Source organism: Copadichromis virginalis, linkage group LG4 (genome assembly GCF_057382275.1).
Source record: "Copadichromis virginalis isolate Kocher_CV1m ecotype Utaka linkage group LG4, C_Virginalis_male_GT1.1, whole genome shotgun sequence".
Taxonomy (NCBI): Eukaryota; Metazoa; Chordata; class Actinopteri; order Cichliformes; family Cichlidae; genus Copadichromis; species Copadichromis virginalis.
Window position 1 is genome coordinate 6794572 of NC_140621.1, and position 18858 is coordinate 6813429.

The 18858-nt window shown below is 41.3% G+C and overlaps 1 protein-coding gene across 2 annotated transcripts; it reads right to left on the reverse strand.

Annotated features, from left to right (window-relative positions):
- Positions 1-94: 94 nt before the first annotated feature.
- LOC146710709 (cytosolic phospholipase A2 gamma-like) lies at positions 95-17505 on the reverse strand. 2 transcript variants are annotated; one of them, XM_085453304.1, is made up of 14 exons: positions 17244-17504; positions 16555-16665; positions 13102-13244; positions 12197-12386; positions 11977-12082; positions 11762-11902; positions 10139-10204; positions 9863-10003; positions 9266-9412; positions 9081-9164; positions 7732-7886; positions 6550-6721; positions 505-673; positions 95-223 (listed from the first exon to the last, which is right to left on the reverse strand). In XM_085453304.1, the coding sequence occupies exons 1-14, from the start codon at positions 17355-17357 to the stop codon at positions 205-207; spliced, it is 1758 nt and encodes a 585-aa protein (XP_085309430.1). In that variant the 5' UTR covers positions 17358-17504; the 3' UTR covers positions 95-204. The 2 variants fall into 2 exon arrangements, with proteins under 2 accessions (XP_085309430.1, XP_085309432.1); XM_085453306.1 differs by lacking the exon at positions 10139-10204 and having other exon boundaries at positions 17244-17505.
- Positions 17506-18858: the final 1353 nt, after the last annotated feature.

Sequence of the window (18858 nt, forward strand, 5' to 3'; positions counted from 1 at the left end):
TATAGTTGGAGTTGCTACAGCAGCAAAGGGCTGTTGCTGCTGTAGCATACACATTGCACATTGGTCAAAAATAAGACACATAACACACTGCCAGTACTTTAAATGATGATTTATATATGGGTTCTGTTTTCATGTAGCTTCAATATTATCATCAGTAGTATCATCATGAACCAAAGATTTACGCTGCCCGAACAAGAAACCGAGCTATGGTTCGCCAGCCTTCCTATAGAGGAGGAAAAAGGAGGGTGTGTTAGCTTTTCTGTAAGTCACACATTTATCCATTTTCCATCCACATCTTTCTGTAATACACAGATATGACTTTTTTTTTTACTTCTGTTACAAATCAGCCTTCTCTACAGAGACATACAGTGACCTCATAGATGACGTGCTGAAAGATATGTGAGAATAGTGACCTACATTGACAGCAATGCAAGATTATGCCTATTTCTTTTACGTCTCACTCCGTCTCACTTGACACTCCGTCGCACTCGAAGCTATCCCTACCACTTATTATGTCTGCGGAGAGCAGCTTTGTTTATCTCCTTCAGCAGAGTTTCCTTGTTGTTCTTCACATTTTCTTTCGCCGTCTCCAACACAAACTTGATTTTTTCCTGGCTGAAGGGACGCTGGAAGGTGGAGAACTCATCCATCTTTGCTTTGAACTCCTCTGCATCTATCAAAAAAGCAGTAAAGTGCCTCAATCACCTATTCTGTTTATCACAATAAGCTTCAGTTTGCAGCACTATGTAGGTTCCTCATCCTTTTAGACCTTTTGGACCTCTTTGGCAACAAGAAATAGCAAATAAAGCTATATATTTTTTAGATATCTTTTTTTTTTTTTTTTAATTTGCCTGTCCCGTTTGGCTTTTTGGCATCAGAATTATTGTCTAAAGGCTAAGAAAGATGCCCAACGGATTTACTTTACCAAATAGACCATCCCAGCCTTGCTGTAATGGTCTATTTGATTCACCTTTTATTGTTTATTTTATTTTATTTTCACTTGCTAAATACGGGACAGATTTGACTGGGGAAAAGAAAGGGGAGAAAGAAAGAGGGAAAGAAAAACAGCGGAGAAGAGGGACGGGGATAAAGGACAAAAAACAAAAACCAACAAAATAAGCAGACAAAAAATACATATATCAATCACCTGGATCACCTGTTGAGAAAGAAAAAAGAGAAAACAAGCAGAAGAAAAAAGAAAAGAACAACATAATAAACAACATCACGATGATCTATGTGAATATAACAGTAAATACTAAATATTAAACATTATTGTGCAGCACGTAAGATCGACAGCGCACAGTGTACTTTGAGGTAGCTGCCAAAAAGGGTGTAGTTTGTGTGTGTGAGCACCCGTGTGTACACCTGTGAGCATGAGCGTGCTTCTTTTTAAAAGGTTCCTTCATGTAATGATCTGCTAGAGGGTGTGGAGGAGCCTCAGCCCCGTCCTCCAGGGCATGAAGCAGGTATGGAGGAGATCAAAACTCAGGACATCCAGAGGCCCTCAGAACACAAGAGACCAAGGAAGACCAACAGAGGGGCAGCTGCGCCACTGTCCCAGAAAGAGCTGAGGAAGCCCCAGATGAGGGCTCACTCAGCAGCCGCGGAGCAGAAGCCAGGGGGGTTGCAGTGACGCGCCCGTGAGCTCCGCCGGCAGCCAGCTGTGCCTGAGTGACCGAGCCCCAGGCTGAGAGGCCGAGGGCACCCCACCCTCAAAGTGGCCCGAGCGAGCCCCAGGCTCCAGGCCCCGACAAGCAGCCACCAGGAGTGAGCTGGTGTGTACCTGGACGCCCATCCTCGGACACAAAGAACCACCAACGCCTGAGGGCGTCTGCCACTGGCAGGGGAAGTGGTGGGGGAGATAGGCCTCCATACCTTGGAGGGCCTGAGATGTCCCCAGAGAGGTGGCGTCTGATACCCAACCTGACATATAGACACAGACATACAGGCACACACAGATACAGACATCCATTCCCACCCTCATGCTCTCATATGCAATTACTCAACACTCACCCAACGTGGAGACAGACATAGAGAGACGCTGTACACACGATCACACTCCCAAAGCGTACTCTAAGCCCCAGGTCTAGGTACCCTTGCCCCTGGAGGGGGAAACTGCACCCAGACCCAGGTAGTGTTACCCTTTTCCCTGCGGTGGAGAGAAGCAGACTGCCCGACTCGGCAGCAGCAGGGAGGCCCCACATTCCAGACCCCAGTTGGACAGCCAACTCCTCCTCCCAGCCCCCCCCCGCTCCAGCAGGCCGCAGAGAACGGGGGGGTGTTGTCATGGTCCTGAGTCTGAGGACTCAGTGTTTTGTGTTTCCTTATGCTTTTGTTCATTCCGAGTGTGTATTCTGTTGTGATTTTGCCATTTGTTAGGTTTCTGTTCTTTGCCTGCCTGCTCCCACTTCTCTGTGTTCCCTCTGTCTGTCCATGGTGTTATTGTGTCTGCTCATGAGTCTGCCTGTCATGTTCAGTGTCCTGTCTGGTTCTCTGTCTGTTAATTTCCTGTTTTATTCTGAAGGTTCATGTCTGATGTGAGTGTGTTCAGGTTACATTTCCCCTGTCCCGTCAGCTCTGATTTCTCCCAGCTGTGTTGCCCTCCTGTCTCTTATCCCCTGATTACTGGTGTGTGTATTTAAGCCCTGTGTGTTCTCCTGCCTGTTGCCGGTTCGTCTGTATTACTCCATGTAAGTCCGCGCTTTTCTGCATTCATCTGTGTCTCTCTGCGTTTTTGTATCCTCCGTCAGTCTGCGTCTCTCTGCCTTTCACCCCGTGTCCTGTGGATTTCTAGTTGCTCTTTAGTTTTCCCACTTTAGGTTTCCGTTAGTTTGTCTCATTATTCGTTTTCTGTTCCTGCCACTGACACCTTGTAAATAAACTCCACTAATCTTTTCATACACTGCTTGCTCTTGGGTCCTTTTTCCAACTCCACACGGCTCGCCTCGGCAGCCGTGGCATGTGTGAAGACTCCAAACCTCCCTCCACCCGCTCATTGTAGTGTTGATGCATGTGTGTTCTAAGGTCCATTTAAAACCCAGGAGGGCATGGAGCTACCTGCCAGAGAGCAGCAGGTAAGCGCATAGCCCCTCCTGTTAGCCCTCAATGTCTACATGTATTTAAAATTGAGAGGTGGGCAACGGCGCCAGGGGTGAGGTGTACACCCTGATGGTCTTTTGGATTCCATGTAGCGTGCCCACCCCCAAGATCCTATATGTATGTGTTATGAGAGTGTGAGTAATGGGAATGTCTAAGTTGTGGGATAAAATTGAGGCACAAGAAGCCAGAAGGGGACAGAGGGGGGTATGCCTCCCTTGCACCCTGGTGACACACCTTTACCCCAAGGCCCTGCATGTGTGGGTGATTGTGTTGGAGCGGGAAGAGGGAGGCAGCTGGAGTTAGGGAGGGAAGGAAGGGAGGGGCAAGTGACCCCTCCCTGGGGCCAGCTCCCCCACTGACCCCAGTAGGCACCCCCATACTCTGCAACCCGCCAGGGAAAGGGGGCCCAGGCCCATCCGGACCGGGGCCCAGTTCAGCAGCGCCGCCTGGCCCCACCTCGGAGAAAACTTCACCCACCCCGTCATCCACTCATCTTCCAGACGACACAAGACAATAGACGCCCAGGCTGAGATCTTCCTCCACCTCTCCTATATCTCCCCCTCCTGCAGAGAGAGTCCCTGAAGAGAGGAGACCTCCTGCAAGATGTAACAGCCTCCCCCATCAGTTGAAGAGCCCCCCAGATGGCTCAATGTACTGGCAGTCCCCTGCGCCAGGGCTGGGCCCCCATACACCCACCCGCCCACAACCCCAGCAACACACCAACCAGGACCCAAGCCCCCAAGGCCCAGCCAGGGCCCCAGCCCAGAGACGGAGCACCCCCAGAACCTCACGCCCATCCCGGACCCACCCAGGGGCAGCCAGGCTACCAGGTCAGTAACTCACATCCGTCAGCACAGACCCTCCCCTAGCCCCGCTGCACGCAGCCACGAGGAAACCATCACCTAAGAGCCAACAGAGCCCTTAATAGGCCATGACCGCAACCCCGGATTGAGCCCTCCAAGGAAGATGCTCCTGGGTATCCCCCCGACGCCCCAAGCCTGTCCCTACCCCCACACCAATCACAGCAGTGAAGGTGGGACCAAACTATGACCACCCACCCCTGGTTAGAATTAAGATTATTTTTATTTTTCCATTTCATGAGGACTGTTTTCTTGGCTATGCATAGGGCAGTGAAAACCATATGGGCTATAGTCTTTTCTGTAGTGACATTATCTAAGCTGCCCAACAAACACACTAAAGGGAAGTTGGAATGTTAGATTTCAGACACTTTGATAAGTCTTCACATATCGTGGATATAATTGTCCGGTGAATTGGTTTGGCAGTGTGAGCAGTTGTTGGTAGACGTAAAGCCCATCTTGAACATCCGATGACCTGTATAGTGCACTCTATGTAGTATTTTGTATTGAATTAATTGAAGACTGGGATTTCTAATTAGATGAAAGGTTTTTAAGCAAATCTGAGACCAGAAGTTTAGGTCTAAGTTAACTGATAAATCCGCTTCCCATTTTGCAATAGGAAGTGATATTGATTCATCTGTTTTAGAAAGCATTCTGTATATTTTGGATAGTAATTTGGGGGTTTTAAGAGTAAGAAATTGAACCACACTTGGTGGTGTTTGTAGTTCAACTTGACCCGGTTTAAATTTCTTTTTTACTATGGATTTAATTTGTTGATATTCTAAAAATCTTTTCTTCTTGATCCTATATTGTGTAACTAGTCTGAAGCATTCATGTCGTTGGGTGTTTGAGCTGATAAATGGTAGATCTGAAATCTCTAGATTATTGCAAAGTGCTTGTTCTACATCTAGCCAAGGTTCATCTAAGAGGGTATGTTTTAGCCATCCTGAGATAAACTGAAGCCTGTTGGCTAAGAAGTAGTGCTGAAAGTTAAGCAGTTCTAGTCCTCCTTTATCCTTGGTCTTTTGTAGTGTTTTTAAGCTTATACATGGGGGTTTATTTTTCCAAAGGAATTTGGACATGTATGAATCCAGAGATCTGAACCAATCTTGTGGCGGTTTAGTTGGGATCATTGAGAATAAATAATTTATTTTTGGTAAGACCGTCATTTTTATAGCGGCAACCCTTCCCATGAGTGATATGGGTAGACATTTCCATCTAGCCAGATCATCTTCTACCTTCTTTAAAAGTGGGATATGGTTTAATTTAGTCAGATCTGCAAGCTTGGGAGAAACATTAATACCTAAATATTTTATATTTCCCGATTGCAGTGGTGTAGAAGAAGAATTATGGAAGGAGCAATTAATCAGAAGGACTGTAGATTTTGACCAGTTAATTGAGTAATCTGATATTCTTGCAAAAGAGTTTATCAATTCAATCACCCCAGAGATATTGGTTTGTGAGTTATGGAGAAAGAGTAACACATCATCCGCATAAAGGCTGATTTTATGTTCCACGTTCTTGCATTTTATGCCCTTAATTACTGAATTCTGTCTAATTGCTGCTGCTAGTGGTTCAATAAAAATTGCAAACAGTGAAGGGGAGAGTGGGCATCCCTGCCTGGTGCCCCTCAAGAGACAGAAGCTGGAGGATGTCTGGTCATTTGTTCTGACACAAGCTGTTGGGGAGTTATATAATATTTTTAACCAGTTTATGAAAGAGGATCCAAAACCAAATTTGTTGCAAAGTTGCAAATAGAAATTTACTCTATCAAACGCTTTTTCTGCATCTAAAGAAAATATTGTAGTTTCAAGGTTTTTACTGTATGAGTAGTCTATCAAATTAAGTAATCTACGTGTATTTGTTGATGAGTGCCTACCTTTTATGAAACCAGTTTGATATTTTTTATATATCTTTAAAAGATGTTTGAGCTGAGTAAACGTGCTGAGTAAAGGTGCTGAAAATGGGTTTTTTTTTGTGTATGTTCAATGTGTTAGACTTGTACATAGTTGACCATATATGATTAAATAATGTTGAATCCTGGATATGGATTTGTAAGCAAGAAATTTGAAATAAGGGGGTAGGAACAAGAAAAGTGTAAACTTCATCCTACTCCTTTTCGAGCGCACGCATTCTGTAGACAGATATATACATGAAAACTTGATGATTTTTAAGTTTTGGTTTTGTTTTTTGTTTTTTTCTGTTGTTATTTCAATTATGTTTGCATGTTCGAAATAAAATGATATCTATCTATCTAAATTATCAGTAAAATGAGATACAAACTGCTAACACAGTTGCTCACCTTGAACCAAAATAAAGGTTATAAAAGGTTTTTTTTTTCCTTGAATTTATGACCAGCACCATTTCTGCTGTTCCGGAATTCTCCCTTAGAGTGTGGTGTGTCTGTCTATGTTTTTACAAGTGTTTGAAAACTGTTTAGTCAGTTCAGTGTTTTTGTCTCTTTGTTGACAAGCTGCCATTTCAGTAATTCCTTTGTTCATGCTTAATACCTTTTGGATACAACCTGACACCTTTTATTTTATGTCTGTAGCTCAGTTACAATGAAAGCACAGCTGCACATTTGGAAACAGACCTTTGCAGTTCCGTCTGTTGAAGAGCGGCATGTAGATGATTGTGGGCTCCTTCTCTTTCCCCTCCAGCACATAGCAGTCCTTCGGCCAGTCACTGTCCTCCAGGATCGTGTCATTTATCTCGGGGAAAGGCTTTTTCATCTCGGCCGCATAGTCTCGGGCAAGAGTCAGAGTCTGATAACAAAGCAGCAGTTGAACACAGTTTCAGACGCAGCACTAAGTACTATGTGGGCATCAAATAACACCCGAGGGATTGTGGCTGCTTTATTTTTTATCCCTCACCTTGAAACTTTCTAATAAGGCACACTTGAAACAGAATTTTGAAGTTTTAATTAGCGCCTTAATGGTTAACAAATTCTTTAAAGATTGTCAATAAGCTATTTCTCAGAACGAAAACAGTTCATTAGGACTTATCAAGAATTCTAATTGTCTACAAGGTCTCCCTCAGGTATTCCCATTACCCCACAGTCTATAGACATGCACATCAGATTAATTGGTGATTCTTAATTAATCAGTTAGCTGTAATTAGTTGTCCAACTCTTTGGTGATTTTTGAAAAATATTTTTGCATCTCTTTTGCATTTGAGCATAGCTTCTTTCATCACTGCTTCCTCTGCCTTTCCATTCAGGCCACACTGTGGTGCAAATTGGTCTTAGATGAAAGTATGGCCCAGCCTTAGTTTAAGGCTGATACACTTTGAAGATGAAATATTTGGGAACTAAATCATTGGCAGTTGTTTCTTCACAGTAAACATATCAATTAACAATGCATTTATTAAAAGAGGATAATTTAGGAAATTTATGTCCAAGTTTTGGTTTGGATGCTTTGCGGTTGATAAATGGTGTTTAAACGGTTAAAAATTTAATAAAATAAAAAAATAAAAAAATAAACTGTTTTCCCGTAATAAATGAAAGCATCATATATAAACTGCATTTGTATTTACTCGGGTTATCTTTGCCTAATATTGACATTTATGTGATAATTTGAAATATTTATTAAGAAATCAGGAAAGGGGGCAAATATCTTTCCACGCGGCCTTGTTCCACATGGCTGTGCACAGTTATGGCTGTTCAGTAAAGGGCTGGTTGCAGTATATGCAGCACGACACAGTTTCAGGAGAATATAAATATTTGTATTAAACTATAAAAATGATCGATTAGTTACACACACACATCTTACAGTACCTCAAACATATTTCCAGCACTATACTCCGGGGCTATGATCAGGTCAATGTCTCTCTTGTCTCCTAGAAATGAAGGGTACGGTACGTTGATCACCAGTCCAGCATCTATGAGCTGGAGTCTTTCGTTAGAGTAGAGGCAAGCTGGAACAGAGGACTCTGCCCAGAACCAGAGACAGAGAGAGAATCAGCTTTTCTTTCACTAGGTTTCTTCATTGCACTTGCAACCATTATGGATGTCACTGTGACCATTAACACTACAAGCTAACACAAAGCCGAGGGCTACAATCAATTTAAAATGACCAGTTAACCCAACTTCATGCATGTATTTGAACTGAAAAAAACCAAACATGTAAACTGAATTCTCAGCGAATTCAAACCCAGGGGTTTCTTCCTGTGATGCGACAGTGCTAGCAATCCATTTTCTTCTGCTTATCCAATTCAGAGTCCCTGGACACCTTCAGCTCTGTCACCCCCACCTCCTGTCTTTTGTTAGTGCCACTGTCTCCAACCCATACATCACTGCGACTCTCACCACCTTGTAGACCTTCCTTTTCATTCTTGTTTCTATCTCTGTGTCACAAATCACCACTGACACTCGTCTCCTCCCACTCCACTCTGCTAGCACATTCTTTTCCAGCTTGTCCTTCGTTGTTTTGTTGATTGATTCGTATGGCTGACCCCAGGTATTTATTTCACTACCTGTAATCATTGACTGAGCTTTAGATGTGTTTAACTGAATTTGGCTTGTCCAAACAGGCATTTGGGTTATCCAAGCTCCAGTGTACAGCTCTAACTACTTTTGTGAGGTGGTCATTCAGAGGTGGTCTGGGCTGCATACAGCCTCATTCATTTATTAGTAGGTATTCCAGCGTATCCTTGGTCACATTAAAGGACCACCTACTCAGCTGACATGTATGTCACTGGAAAAAGTGCAAAGTGGAAAGTGCAGTAGCTTCTGGACCAAGACAACCCATCAGACTAATTACAAATAAATAAATAAATAAAACCCCAAAGTGAGTAACGCTTTTTAAGGTTGGAGGGCTTGATGGGAATTCAGGGTAATAGGTTGGTCTTGGTAGCCTCTTGAGCTTTGTAGATGTAGATAGATGCAGGTTTACAAAAGTGGACAAGTCCCACTTTTGTAAACCTGAATCCTAATTCAAACATTAGGATTCATCTACTCTGGGAGTAGATGAATCCTAATGTCAGAATTTCTAATCTTAAGTGTCACGTATGTCCAATAGGAATAGTATCACTAGTAGTCCTTTTTCACTTTGCCATGATTTTGTGTGAGAAATGACTCATTCAGTGGGAATGGGTCATAATTGTTGCTTAAATTGTCTGACTCACCTTGGTATCGGTAAAGGAAGTTTCCAGTTGTTCCCCACTTCCATTCAGCAATCAGGGGAATTACTTGGTTTATTAGGAAAGAAACTGGGAGAAATACATTTACATGAATAGAGTACAATAAAAACTGTCTTTTCCTCTCCAACACTGACAAGACTGTGTGCTTATCACCTATACTGTACACTGACCGTCTGTTTTGAAAGCTCCATCATCCAAACTTTGGCTCCACGTCTCAACTGCTGCCAGCAGCTCCTGACTCCACTGGTTAAAAAGAGTTTTTCTTTCCTCCATACTCTCTGCCTCCACAGACTCAGTCTTGCTATGATTTACCTTGTCTGGGAAAGATAAGAGTCTAATAGGTACTGCGGCATTTTCAGATAGACATTTGCTGCATGATTACGCCATTACAAAGAAATGTCATAAATCTTTCACGTTCAGTTCTATTTTCCAACTTTTTTTTTGGCCTGTAAATATCAGTAGCTACACTCTATTAATTCAGTTCAATTCAAATTTTTTATATCGTGCTAAATCACAACAACAGTCACCTTAAGTCACTTTATATTGTAAGATAAAGACCCTACAATATTAAAGAGAAAGCCCAACAATCAGCTGACCCCCAATGAACAAGCACTTGGTGACAGTGGGAAGGAAAAACTCCCATTTATCAGGAAGAAACCTCCGGCAGAACCAGGCTCAGGGAACGGCGGCCATCTGCTGTGACTGGTTGGGGTTCTGCTCACATCTACCCAAGTAATGTTCTTTAAGACATTCTTGGAAACATTTACCTTCTAGGATTTTCTGCAGCTTATCCAGGTACATCAGAGCAGTAGTGTCCTTAACAGTTATTCTGGTCAGAGCTATCACTTTATCAAGGATGATCCATACGCGCAGGTACTCCTTAGCAGCACTGTCCAAATGCCCAGACACTAAAACACACACACACACACACACACACACACACACACACACACACACACACACACACACACACACACGCTGAGCAGGTTAAGATAACACAGTCAACATACATGTAGCAGGTATGCTTTTCAAACTGTGATTACCATTCAGCCATTGAGGGACAAAGTCTCTGAGAGTCTCCTCATTAGCTATCGCACAGCCTAAAATACCTGTACAATGAGAAAATGATTTTAGATGTTTGTATTTTACACCAGACACTGAAAATCTTCTGTATTAATATTTAGGAATGAAACCTATTTCTTCCTACAGATGAGGAAACATCTACATTGACTCGTGCTTTACATTATATTCCTGGCAGTGGAAGTCGCGTACACCATTGTTCAGTGCAGGCTGCCTCTATGCAATCATACTTTCCAATTAGTTGGTTTCATAGTTCTTTTTTGGCTGGTTTCCTCTAATGTGTTTTAGATGTATAAAAGAATGACAGTCACTCTCACAATATTTTACTAGTATTTGTCTCCAGACCGATTAACTGGAAAGTGCTGTTGAGTTTTCATGCAATAATTTTCAGAAGGATCTAAAGTTATCAGAGTAGTGAGAAAACTAGTCTGGGTCATTGTGGTTGCACTGAAATTTGAACGCTATTTTGTTAGCAGCGGACTGTTGCTTGTCTTGCTTGTTTTGTTGGCTCTGACTGCTGCATTTGACACGGTGGATCACGATCTGCTGATCTCTCAACTAAAGCCTTGTTTGGTCATTTCTGGCTTGGCACTTTCGTGCCTCAGGGATCTATTCTTGGGCCACTACTGTTTTCATCATATCTCCTGCCATCAGGAACAATTTTTCCAAAAACACTTTAATTTCTGACGATTTGCCAGCTCTATCTAGCTTTGAATCACTCTGATAGCTCTTCAGTTGGACTCCTGCTTATTTGTCTTAGCAATGTCATAGATGGCTCTAAATTTGTTATTATGTGCCATTAATTAAATAAAATTGCAAATAAATAATTTATTTATTAAATGTTTTAAATGAAATGAATCAGCATTTAATAAATTATGTAATGATATATTTATTTAATTCATTTTGTCACTCCTGGCTGTCCATATCCTGGCTCCATGCACTGGCTTCCAATTGAATTTAGGATCTATTTTTAAATCCTTTTACTGGTTTTAAATCTTTAAATGGTCTGGCGCCTGTATATTTTTCTGATTTTCTGCAGCCATAAGATCAGACAAATGTACAGCAGCTCTTGTTCTCAGTTCCTAAATCATTTTCTGGGCTGTTCCTACTCTAAGTGCATGGGTAAATAGCATCAGAAAGATGTCTTCTCTTTGTTGGTTGGTTAATGGGCCACTAAATGAAACCACACCCCACTATCCTGAAGCTACAGTTTAGTTTTTCTGTATAAACCCTAATAAATAACAGCAAAGATGATAAATTAAAACAACTTACATTTTCACTAAAAGTCATGTGGCCTTGTACCTTCCTGTTTTCACATAACCTGCAGCCCTGTGAAACTGTGATGTAACACTTGCAAGCATAAGAAGAATATATAGACTGCACAAAATTACACTGTACTGACTTGGCAACAATAGAAAGCACTGAGCCACCATGTTGCCCTTTTGATACTGACAGTTTTGGTGGTTCTCTTGGTGATTTAAAGTGGAAAAGCTTCATCGGATCCGTACTTGAAAGTAAAATCAGCTACATATTCTAGGCATCATCAAACCAATCTCATATTCCCTGTTCAGCCTGTAAACACTCACCCTGTAACTTGACCATGTCCATCTCTTTCTTTTTCTCCAGCAGCGTTCCATTTTGGAATTTGCTGCCCAGGAGAGATGTTTCGATAAAGAGACCCAACTCTGTGAATCCGGCCTCGTGGGGGCTTATCTCAAACCATTTTCCTAAAAGATGCGAGAGTGCATTATAAACCACTTAATAAGGGGCTAATCTAACATGTCTTTATGTATGTATGTACCTTCTATAGGTCCTTGAGTAAAGCAGTGCTTTTCAATAGCACAGTAGATGGGATAAGGGTTTGTGGCATTCCTGTTGGCCTCATCTGAAAGACACCGTAGGTCCATCTGATGGAACACCAGAGATTTCACTGAAAGCCTTAGTCTGTATAGCAGAGAGAGAACTGAATTTCAAATGAGAATTATATGAACTATAGTTTGTCTTTGTGCTTGCACTGGTACCTGTTTCATAAATCCAGCTGAAGTTAAGACCCCCCAGATATCAGCAAGAGAGAAGTGCTCTTCTTTTGCTCTCTCACCCAACCAATCCACAGCTTGCTCAAGTTTAACACTCGGGGAATCAAACAGCCTGGACACTGCCGCATCCATGTTGGTGCTAAATTGTGAGTCATTGTACAAGGAGGCCATGGACCTAACAGATAAAGCAAGTCAGGCAGGTGTATAAGACAGACGTCAATAGGAAAACAATTGTTGCAGATAAGGTGATTGCACCTTGTAGTGATCCCTTTGTTAATTTTTTTTCTTCTTGTCTTCTTTTTATGTTAGACTTGATAATGATGTGTCTACCTGTAAACCTGTAAATTTGTAAAAGGCTGTCCATGATTTAGTGTCTTGCTGTAATCAGTGATTTTACCAGAATAAAACACTATTATTCGTTCACTTTTTATATTTTCACGACTTCTTTAGCTGGTTTCTGTTGCATTTGCAGCCTGTTTCACAAGCACATGCTTGTGATTTGACAGTAAATAAATGATCCTGAATTGAACTGAGGATCTCTTTGCTCATTCTGAGCCAAAGAAATGAACCAATAAAACTAATCATACTAAAACTAGTCCCTAACTGGTACAAAAAGGGGTGCTAGGTGCATGGAGGTGGTAATCACAAAATAATCTAAAAGAAATATAAATCTTATTACATCAAGCCAAAAGCTAATTAACATAAACAGAAAAACATCCCATATATCAATTAACATGCATGTATATGCACTGTGTGCATATATATATATATATATATATATATATATACACACTGTATATATTGTTTCTACTTGGCCACTGTAATGACTATTTTATAATATATTCTGGTAAAGAAAGAATTATATTTAATGTTTGTGTCATTGTTTATACCATGTAGACCCCGAAACTCCTCCTAGGTAGAGCAGTGTGTCCAGCAGACCTTCCTTTTCCATTTGATGGAGGGAACCCACCAGACCCACAGCTGCTCGCTGACCCCCACCTGATGCCAACAGAGCAATGTGGGGAACTGAGTCCTGGATGAAAATATGAAGGAGAGATATTATTTGATAGCTGCACTGCAGTTTTTGGATGCAACAATTAATAACCCTTTCACATCTTTATAGTAAATCTGAAGCTACAGCCATCTGTCTGTAACTCAGTTTGTCATAAAATGTCCAAACAGGAAAACAGCTAGCGGTTCTCTGCTTAAAGCCAAAAAAAATCCCCTAATAGCATCTCTAATTAATGCCAACAAAACGATGTGGGGAACTGAATCCTGTTTTCTTCCTGTATACTGTTTCTTGTGTTTCTCTCTGTGTTTTACTCCTCTGACTTTCTCTCTTTACATACATTTTTGCCTTGATTGAGTTTGTTTGTGTCTAATTATCTCCCTGGTGTGTATATAGTGTTGTTGTCTTTTCACCCTTGAATTTCTGTGCCTTATGGTGTTTTTTCCTGCTGATTTCTTGTTTTTAGCGTTCCATTTATCTAGCTGTCACTCTGCCCCAGTATTTTGTCTGCATGTGGGCCCACTTTATGGACTACTGCAATGTGGCATGTAAATTATATTCCTGACTCATTGTGCATTGAGATAAAAGATCAAGGCTTCAGGGGTGTCTGCTAGAAAAGCTTTCAAGAAATTTAGTTTTTCCTTTATGTTTTTGTTTGTTTGGTTTTGTTGGGTTTTTTCAGTTCTCTGTTATAGCTTGATTAGCTTGAAGTATGAAAACTACTTGGTCATATTTACCAAAACATCAATTGTTTTTTTAAAGCCCATATATAAACTACACTCATTCCTCTGTTGTTGTTCTCCCTTTGAAGCCCATTTATAAAATACAACAAAAGGTACTGTACAAGACTGACAGGAGAAGTCCACAAATCCAACAGAGAAGGAAACTAACATAAATGCAAAGAAACAAATTGAAAAACAAATGCATGCTGAGAAAACAGCTTAAAAACACATCCTAAAAAAGTGAATGACAGAACTATAAATATACTGACGACTATTAACACAGATGAAGATAATTACACAAAAAGGAAGTAAACACCACAAAAAGACATGATAGAAAACCAGATATCAAATTCAAACAGCTGAGAACAGAAACAGGAGGACACAACTAGGCCTAAACATGATAATAGTGCCCGCCAGACAGAAGGACAAACAGACAGGGTGACACTAAGGGAGCTCAAACTATTACTGCTACTGCTTATAATAATTCATCAAGACATGAACAAAAACACAAGGTTAGAAAACCAAAAAAAACTGGATCCAAAGCTCCGCACCAAAACCCATAACAGTTTCTATACTTTGCAATGAAAACAAGAGGCTATTAACCAGTGATGTCCTGTCAGAGAAAGCAAAGCAAGCAGTACTTGCTCAATGAAATCTAAAAATGTATATCAGTTAAAACCAAAATAAATTAGTTTCTCTCTTTGTATCACTTTACAAAAAGTGTTCTGTCCAGAAGCTTTCTCTCATCGTTGGCTCGTGTTAACTTTTCACTTACGTCCAAGTTACGTTAGCTTGACTGTAAGGCAGGCTTGAATCTTCCTGTCTCCAATTCCCTCAGAATCTGTAGCATCTCTTAATTTCATGGGCATATCTGGGTCCCATTAACAATCGTTTTAGCTGTGCAGCTGAGAGGTCGGCAGCTTTGTTGGCTAGCCTGGCATATGGTTTCTCATTGCTGCTCCAATGCTTTCAAATTAGAATTTATGAGAAATCACCTGGTTGACCTAATATTTATATTGCTGTTTTGTTAATAAGCCACCTTCATTTCCCATCATCATCTCTGCTTTCCTTACTATAAAAGACATCACATGCTTTTAAGTACAACAGTATCACCCACTGTATTTTCCTTTATCATATACACTCAACAAAAATATAAACGCAACACCTTTGTTACTGCTCCCATTCCCCATGGGATGGACGTAGAGACCTAAAATTCATTCCAGATACACAATATAACCATCCCTCCCAAACAGTGGTCACAAATCAGTCCAAATGTGTGGTAGTGGGCACATCTGCTATATTGAGATAATCCATCCCACCTCACAGGTGTGCCACATCAGGATGCTGATCTGACATCATGAGTAGTGCACAGGTGTACCTTATACTGCCCACAATAAAAGGCCACCCTGGAATGTGCAGTTTTTTGCGTTATTGGGGGTCTGGGGACCCAGAACCGGGCAGTATCTGGTGTGACCACCATTTGCCTCATGCAGTGCAACACATCGTCGCATGGAGTCTGTCAATTGTGGCCTGTGGAATGTTGGTCCACTCCACTTCAATGGCTGTGCGAGGTTGTTGGATATTCGTGGGAACTGGTACACGCTGTCGTATACGCCGGTCAAGCACATCGCGAACATGCTCAATGGGTGACATGTCCGGTGAGTATGCTGGCAATGCAAGAACTGGGACATTCTCAGCTGCCATCTGCCCTGAACAATGTGAACCATGATTCATCCGTGAAGCGCACACCTCTCCAACGTGCCAGACGCCATCGAATGTGAGCATTTGCCCACACAAGTCTGTTACGGCGACGAGCTGGAGTCAGGTCAAGACCCCGATGAGGATGACGGGCATGCAGTTGAGCGTCCCTGAGACGGTTTCTGACAGTTTGTGCAGAAATTGTTTGGTTGTGCAAACCAATTGTTCCAGCAGCTGTCTGGGTGGCTGGTCTCAGACGAACTTGGAGGTGAACCTGCTGGATGTGGAGGTCCTGGGCTGGTGTGGTTACACGAGGTCTGCGGTTGTGAGGCCGGTTGGATGTGCTGCCATATTCTCTGAAACGCCTGTGGAGACGGCTTATGGTTGAGAAATGAACATTCAATGCACGGGCGACAGATCTGGTTGACATTCCTGCTGTCAGCATGCCAATTGCACGCTCCCTCATTGCTTGTGGCATCTGTGGCATTTTGCTGTGAGACAAAACTGCACATTCCAAGGTGGCCTTTTGTTGTGGGCAGTCTGAGGTACACCTGTGCACTACTCATGATGTCAGATCAGCATCCTGATGTGGCACACCTGTGAGGTGGGATGGATTATCTCAATATAGCAGATGTGCCCACTACCACACATTTGGACTGATTTGTGACCACTGTTTGGGAGGGATGGTTATATTGTGTATCTGGAATGAATTTTAGGTCTCTACGTCCATCCCATGGGGAATGGGAGCAGTAACAAAGGTGTTGCGTTTATATTTTTGTTGAGTGTACTTTAAGTACTACACACATTTGGTGAAAAAAAATGTATGAGGTAAGTCGAGCTGGAGATTAAAGTCAAAGGGAAAAAAGAAAGGGGAGGGGGGAAACAGAAGGATGAGGAGACAGTTTCTATCTTACAGCTGTACAGTTGATTTCCAGAGTGTTGAGTGAATGCAGAACTATTTGTTTCCTCTTGTGAACATACTCCTTTTCACCAGCACACAGAGAGTGGGACTGACGGATAGGTCTCTGCAAAAACAATCAAGACAGAGAAGCACTGACTTCAACCCAGAGGTAAGCTGACTCAGACACTGAAATGTGCTACACATATTGTATATTGTACATTCATATGCTGCAGCAGAGTAATATCATATGAAACCTTATAAAGAAGGCATATTCACTTTTTCCTCACATTTCCCAGGGAATATGTTTATGATAGTATATATGAATGCTAATATCTTTCAGTTCATCCACACTGTATAAACGGAAATAAGAATAATCTAATAAAAGGCAATATAGAAATTTGCCAGGATAGAAATGATATACATCTGTAAATGCATAATTTCTATAATAATAACTAGTTGACTTAATATTCTTCAGGCTAGCTCCTTATTTTAAGTCTTCTTATATATAAATATATCACAGATTATTTGTATGTTTTGTATTATCTGCATATGTCTGTAAAGTAACTACAGTTATGAATTGTATTTTTAAAAAAATACAAAATAGATCTAAATGGCACTTTAACTTAATAATTTAGATGTTCAACTACGACATAGACCATGCAACATATAGTCAATTCAAATCTATTCTCATTGATGCCTCACCTCAGACAGAGCTACATTGCCCTCCATGTTGTCCGCTGCCTGTGAAAGAATGACAGAATTCACAAAGCAAAGACAAACCACTGCATTCATGAAACCTGTTAGTCCTGTTTGCATGTTGCGAAGCCAACCTTCTTTTCAAATTAAAAAGTTCAATTCACCCCGCAGGGAAACTTCTTGTTTCTGTCAGCTTCCCTCTAGCTAAATTTGTCTGTGCAGAACAAGAAGTCCAATGAGCCCAAACACGCAGAGGAATGTTAATTCCTACCATGTGTGGGACTTTTACACAAGTATTGCCTAATATGGAAATACTATGGTAAAATCAAATGTCAACTTTTTCTTCTTCACTCACATTTTTCACTCACAATGTGTTTATACACCGCCCTGAAATCAATCATTATTTTTTTATTAAACTCAGTCTGTCTTCCACAGTGTGTCTACTATCCTGTCTTCCTCCCATCACCAGTCTCAGCAAATGGCTATGCCTGAGCCTCCTAGAGGTTTCTGCCTGTTAAAATGGAGTTTTTCCTTCCCGCTGTGCTTGGTCAAAAGCAGTTGTTTGATTGTTGTGTTTTGGTGCTATGTAAATAAATCGAACTGAACTCCCACATCTCCATATATACCAGTATTTTGGTAGGGAAAATAAAAATGTGCAGGCAGTTTCACCAACATCTAGCCTTCTTTTTAATGGCTTGTAACATAGTGGAAAGCTTTATTTTTTCTGCTTCTTTTGGAGAACATAGCAGATAACCAACGATAACCTTTGTCATGCCCTACAGATATTTTACCCAAATCATTGTTTCGAAAAAGTTTTAATTCTGTTCGATCGTATCTAATAACTTTGATACATTTTTCAAGAATGTCCCTGTTGAACCATTGTTTTAAAAGTCTCATCTACACACTACCTGCAAACTTCTAAACGGCCCCTGTGGGGCTCCTTAGGGGCCTCTGCTTTGCTTGCTATATATTTGCCAAGTTTTCATAAGATTTCCTAAATTTTTTATGCTGATGATATTCAGCTGTGTTACTGTTTTAAAGCACATGTCCTTTCTACTGTATTACCGTGTTTGGAGGTACTAAAGATTACCCTGCTGTAAATTCTTTGCAGTTAAATGAAGAAAAGCTGAGATTCTGCTTATTGCTCCTGACGGTTTGAAGATTAAAGCATGTGTTGGATCCTTAGGTTCTTTTGTCTTTTTTCTGTTAGTAAGCTTTGTGTTGTACTGGATGGTTGTGTCTCTCTGGGTGCGTTCAGTAAGCAGCTGACTCATTCTCCTTTTCTCCATCTGAACAATGTTGCTCAACTGAGAGATGTTGTGTCTTAAGCTGTAAAGGAAATGGTTATCCATGATTTCATTTCCTCTCATTTAGATTATTGTGTTTGTAATTCTCTTTTTTCTGTATTAGGAAAACATCTTAAAATCTCCTTCAAATTGTTCAAAATGCTGCAGCAACAGTTTTAACCAGGACTAATAGGAGCTCACACATTACTCCCATTTTATTTGCTCTCAGTTAAGTTTAGAATACATTTTAAAATTTGCATCTTCACTTTCAGAGCCTTGCACTAACATATATTGCAGACATATTCCTCCTCTCACTGTGTCAGGTCTTCAGGTCG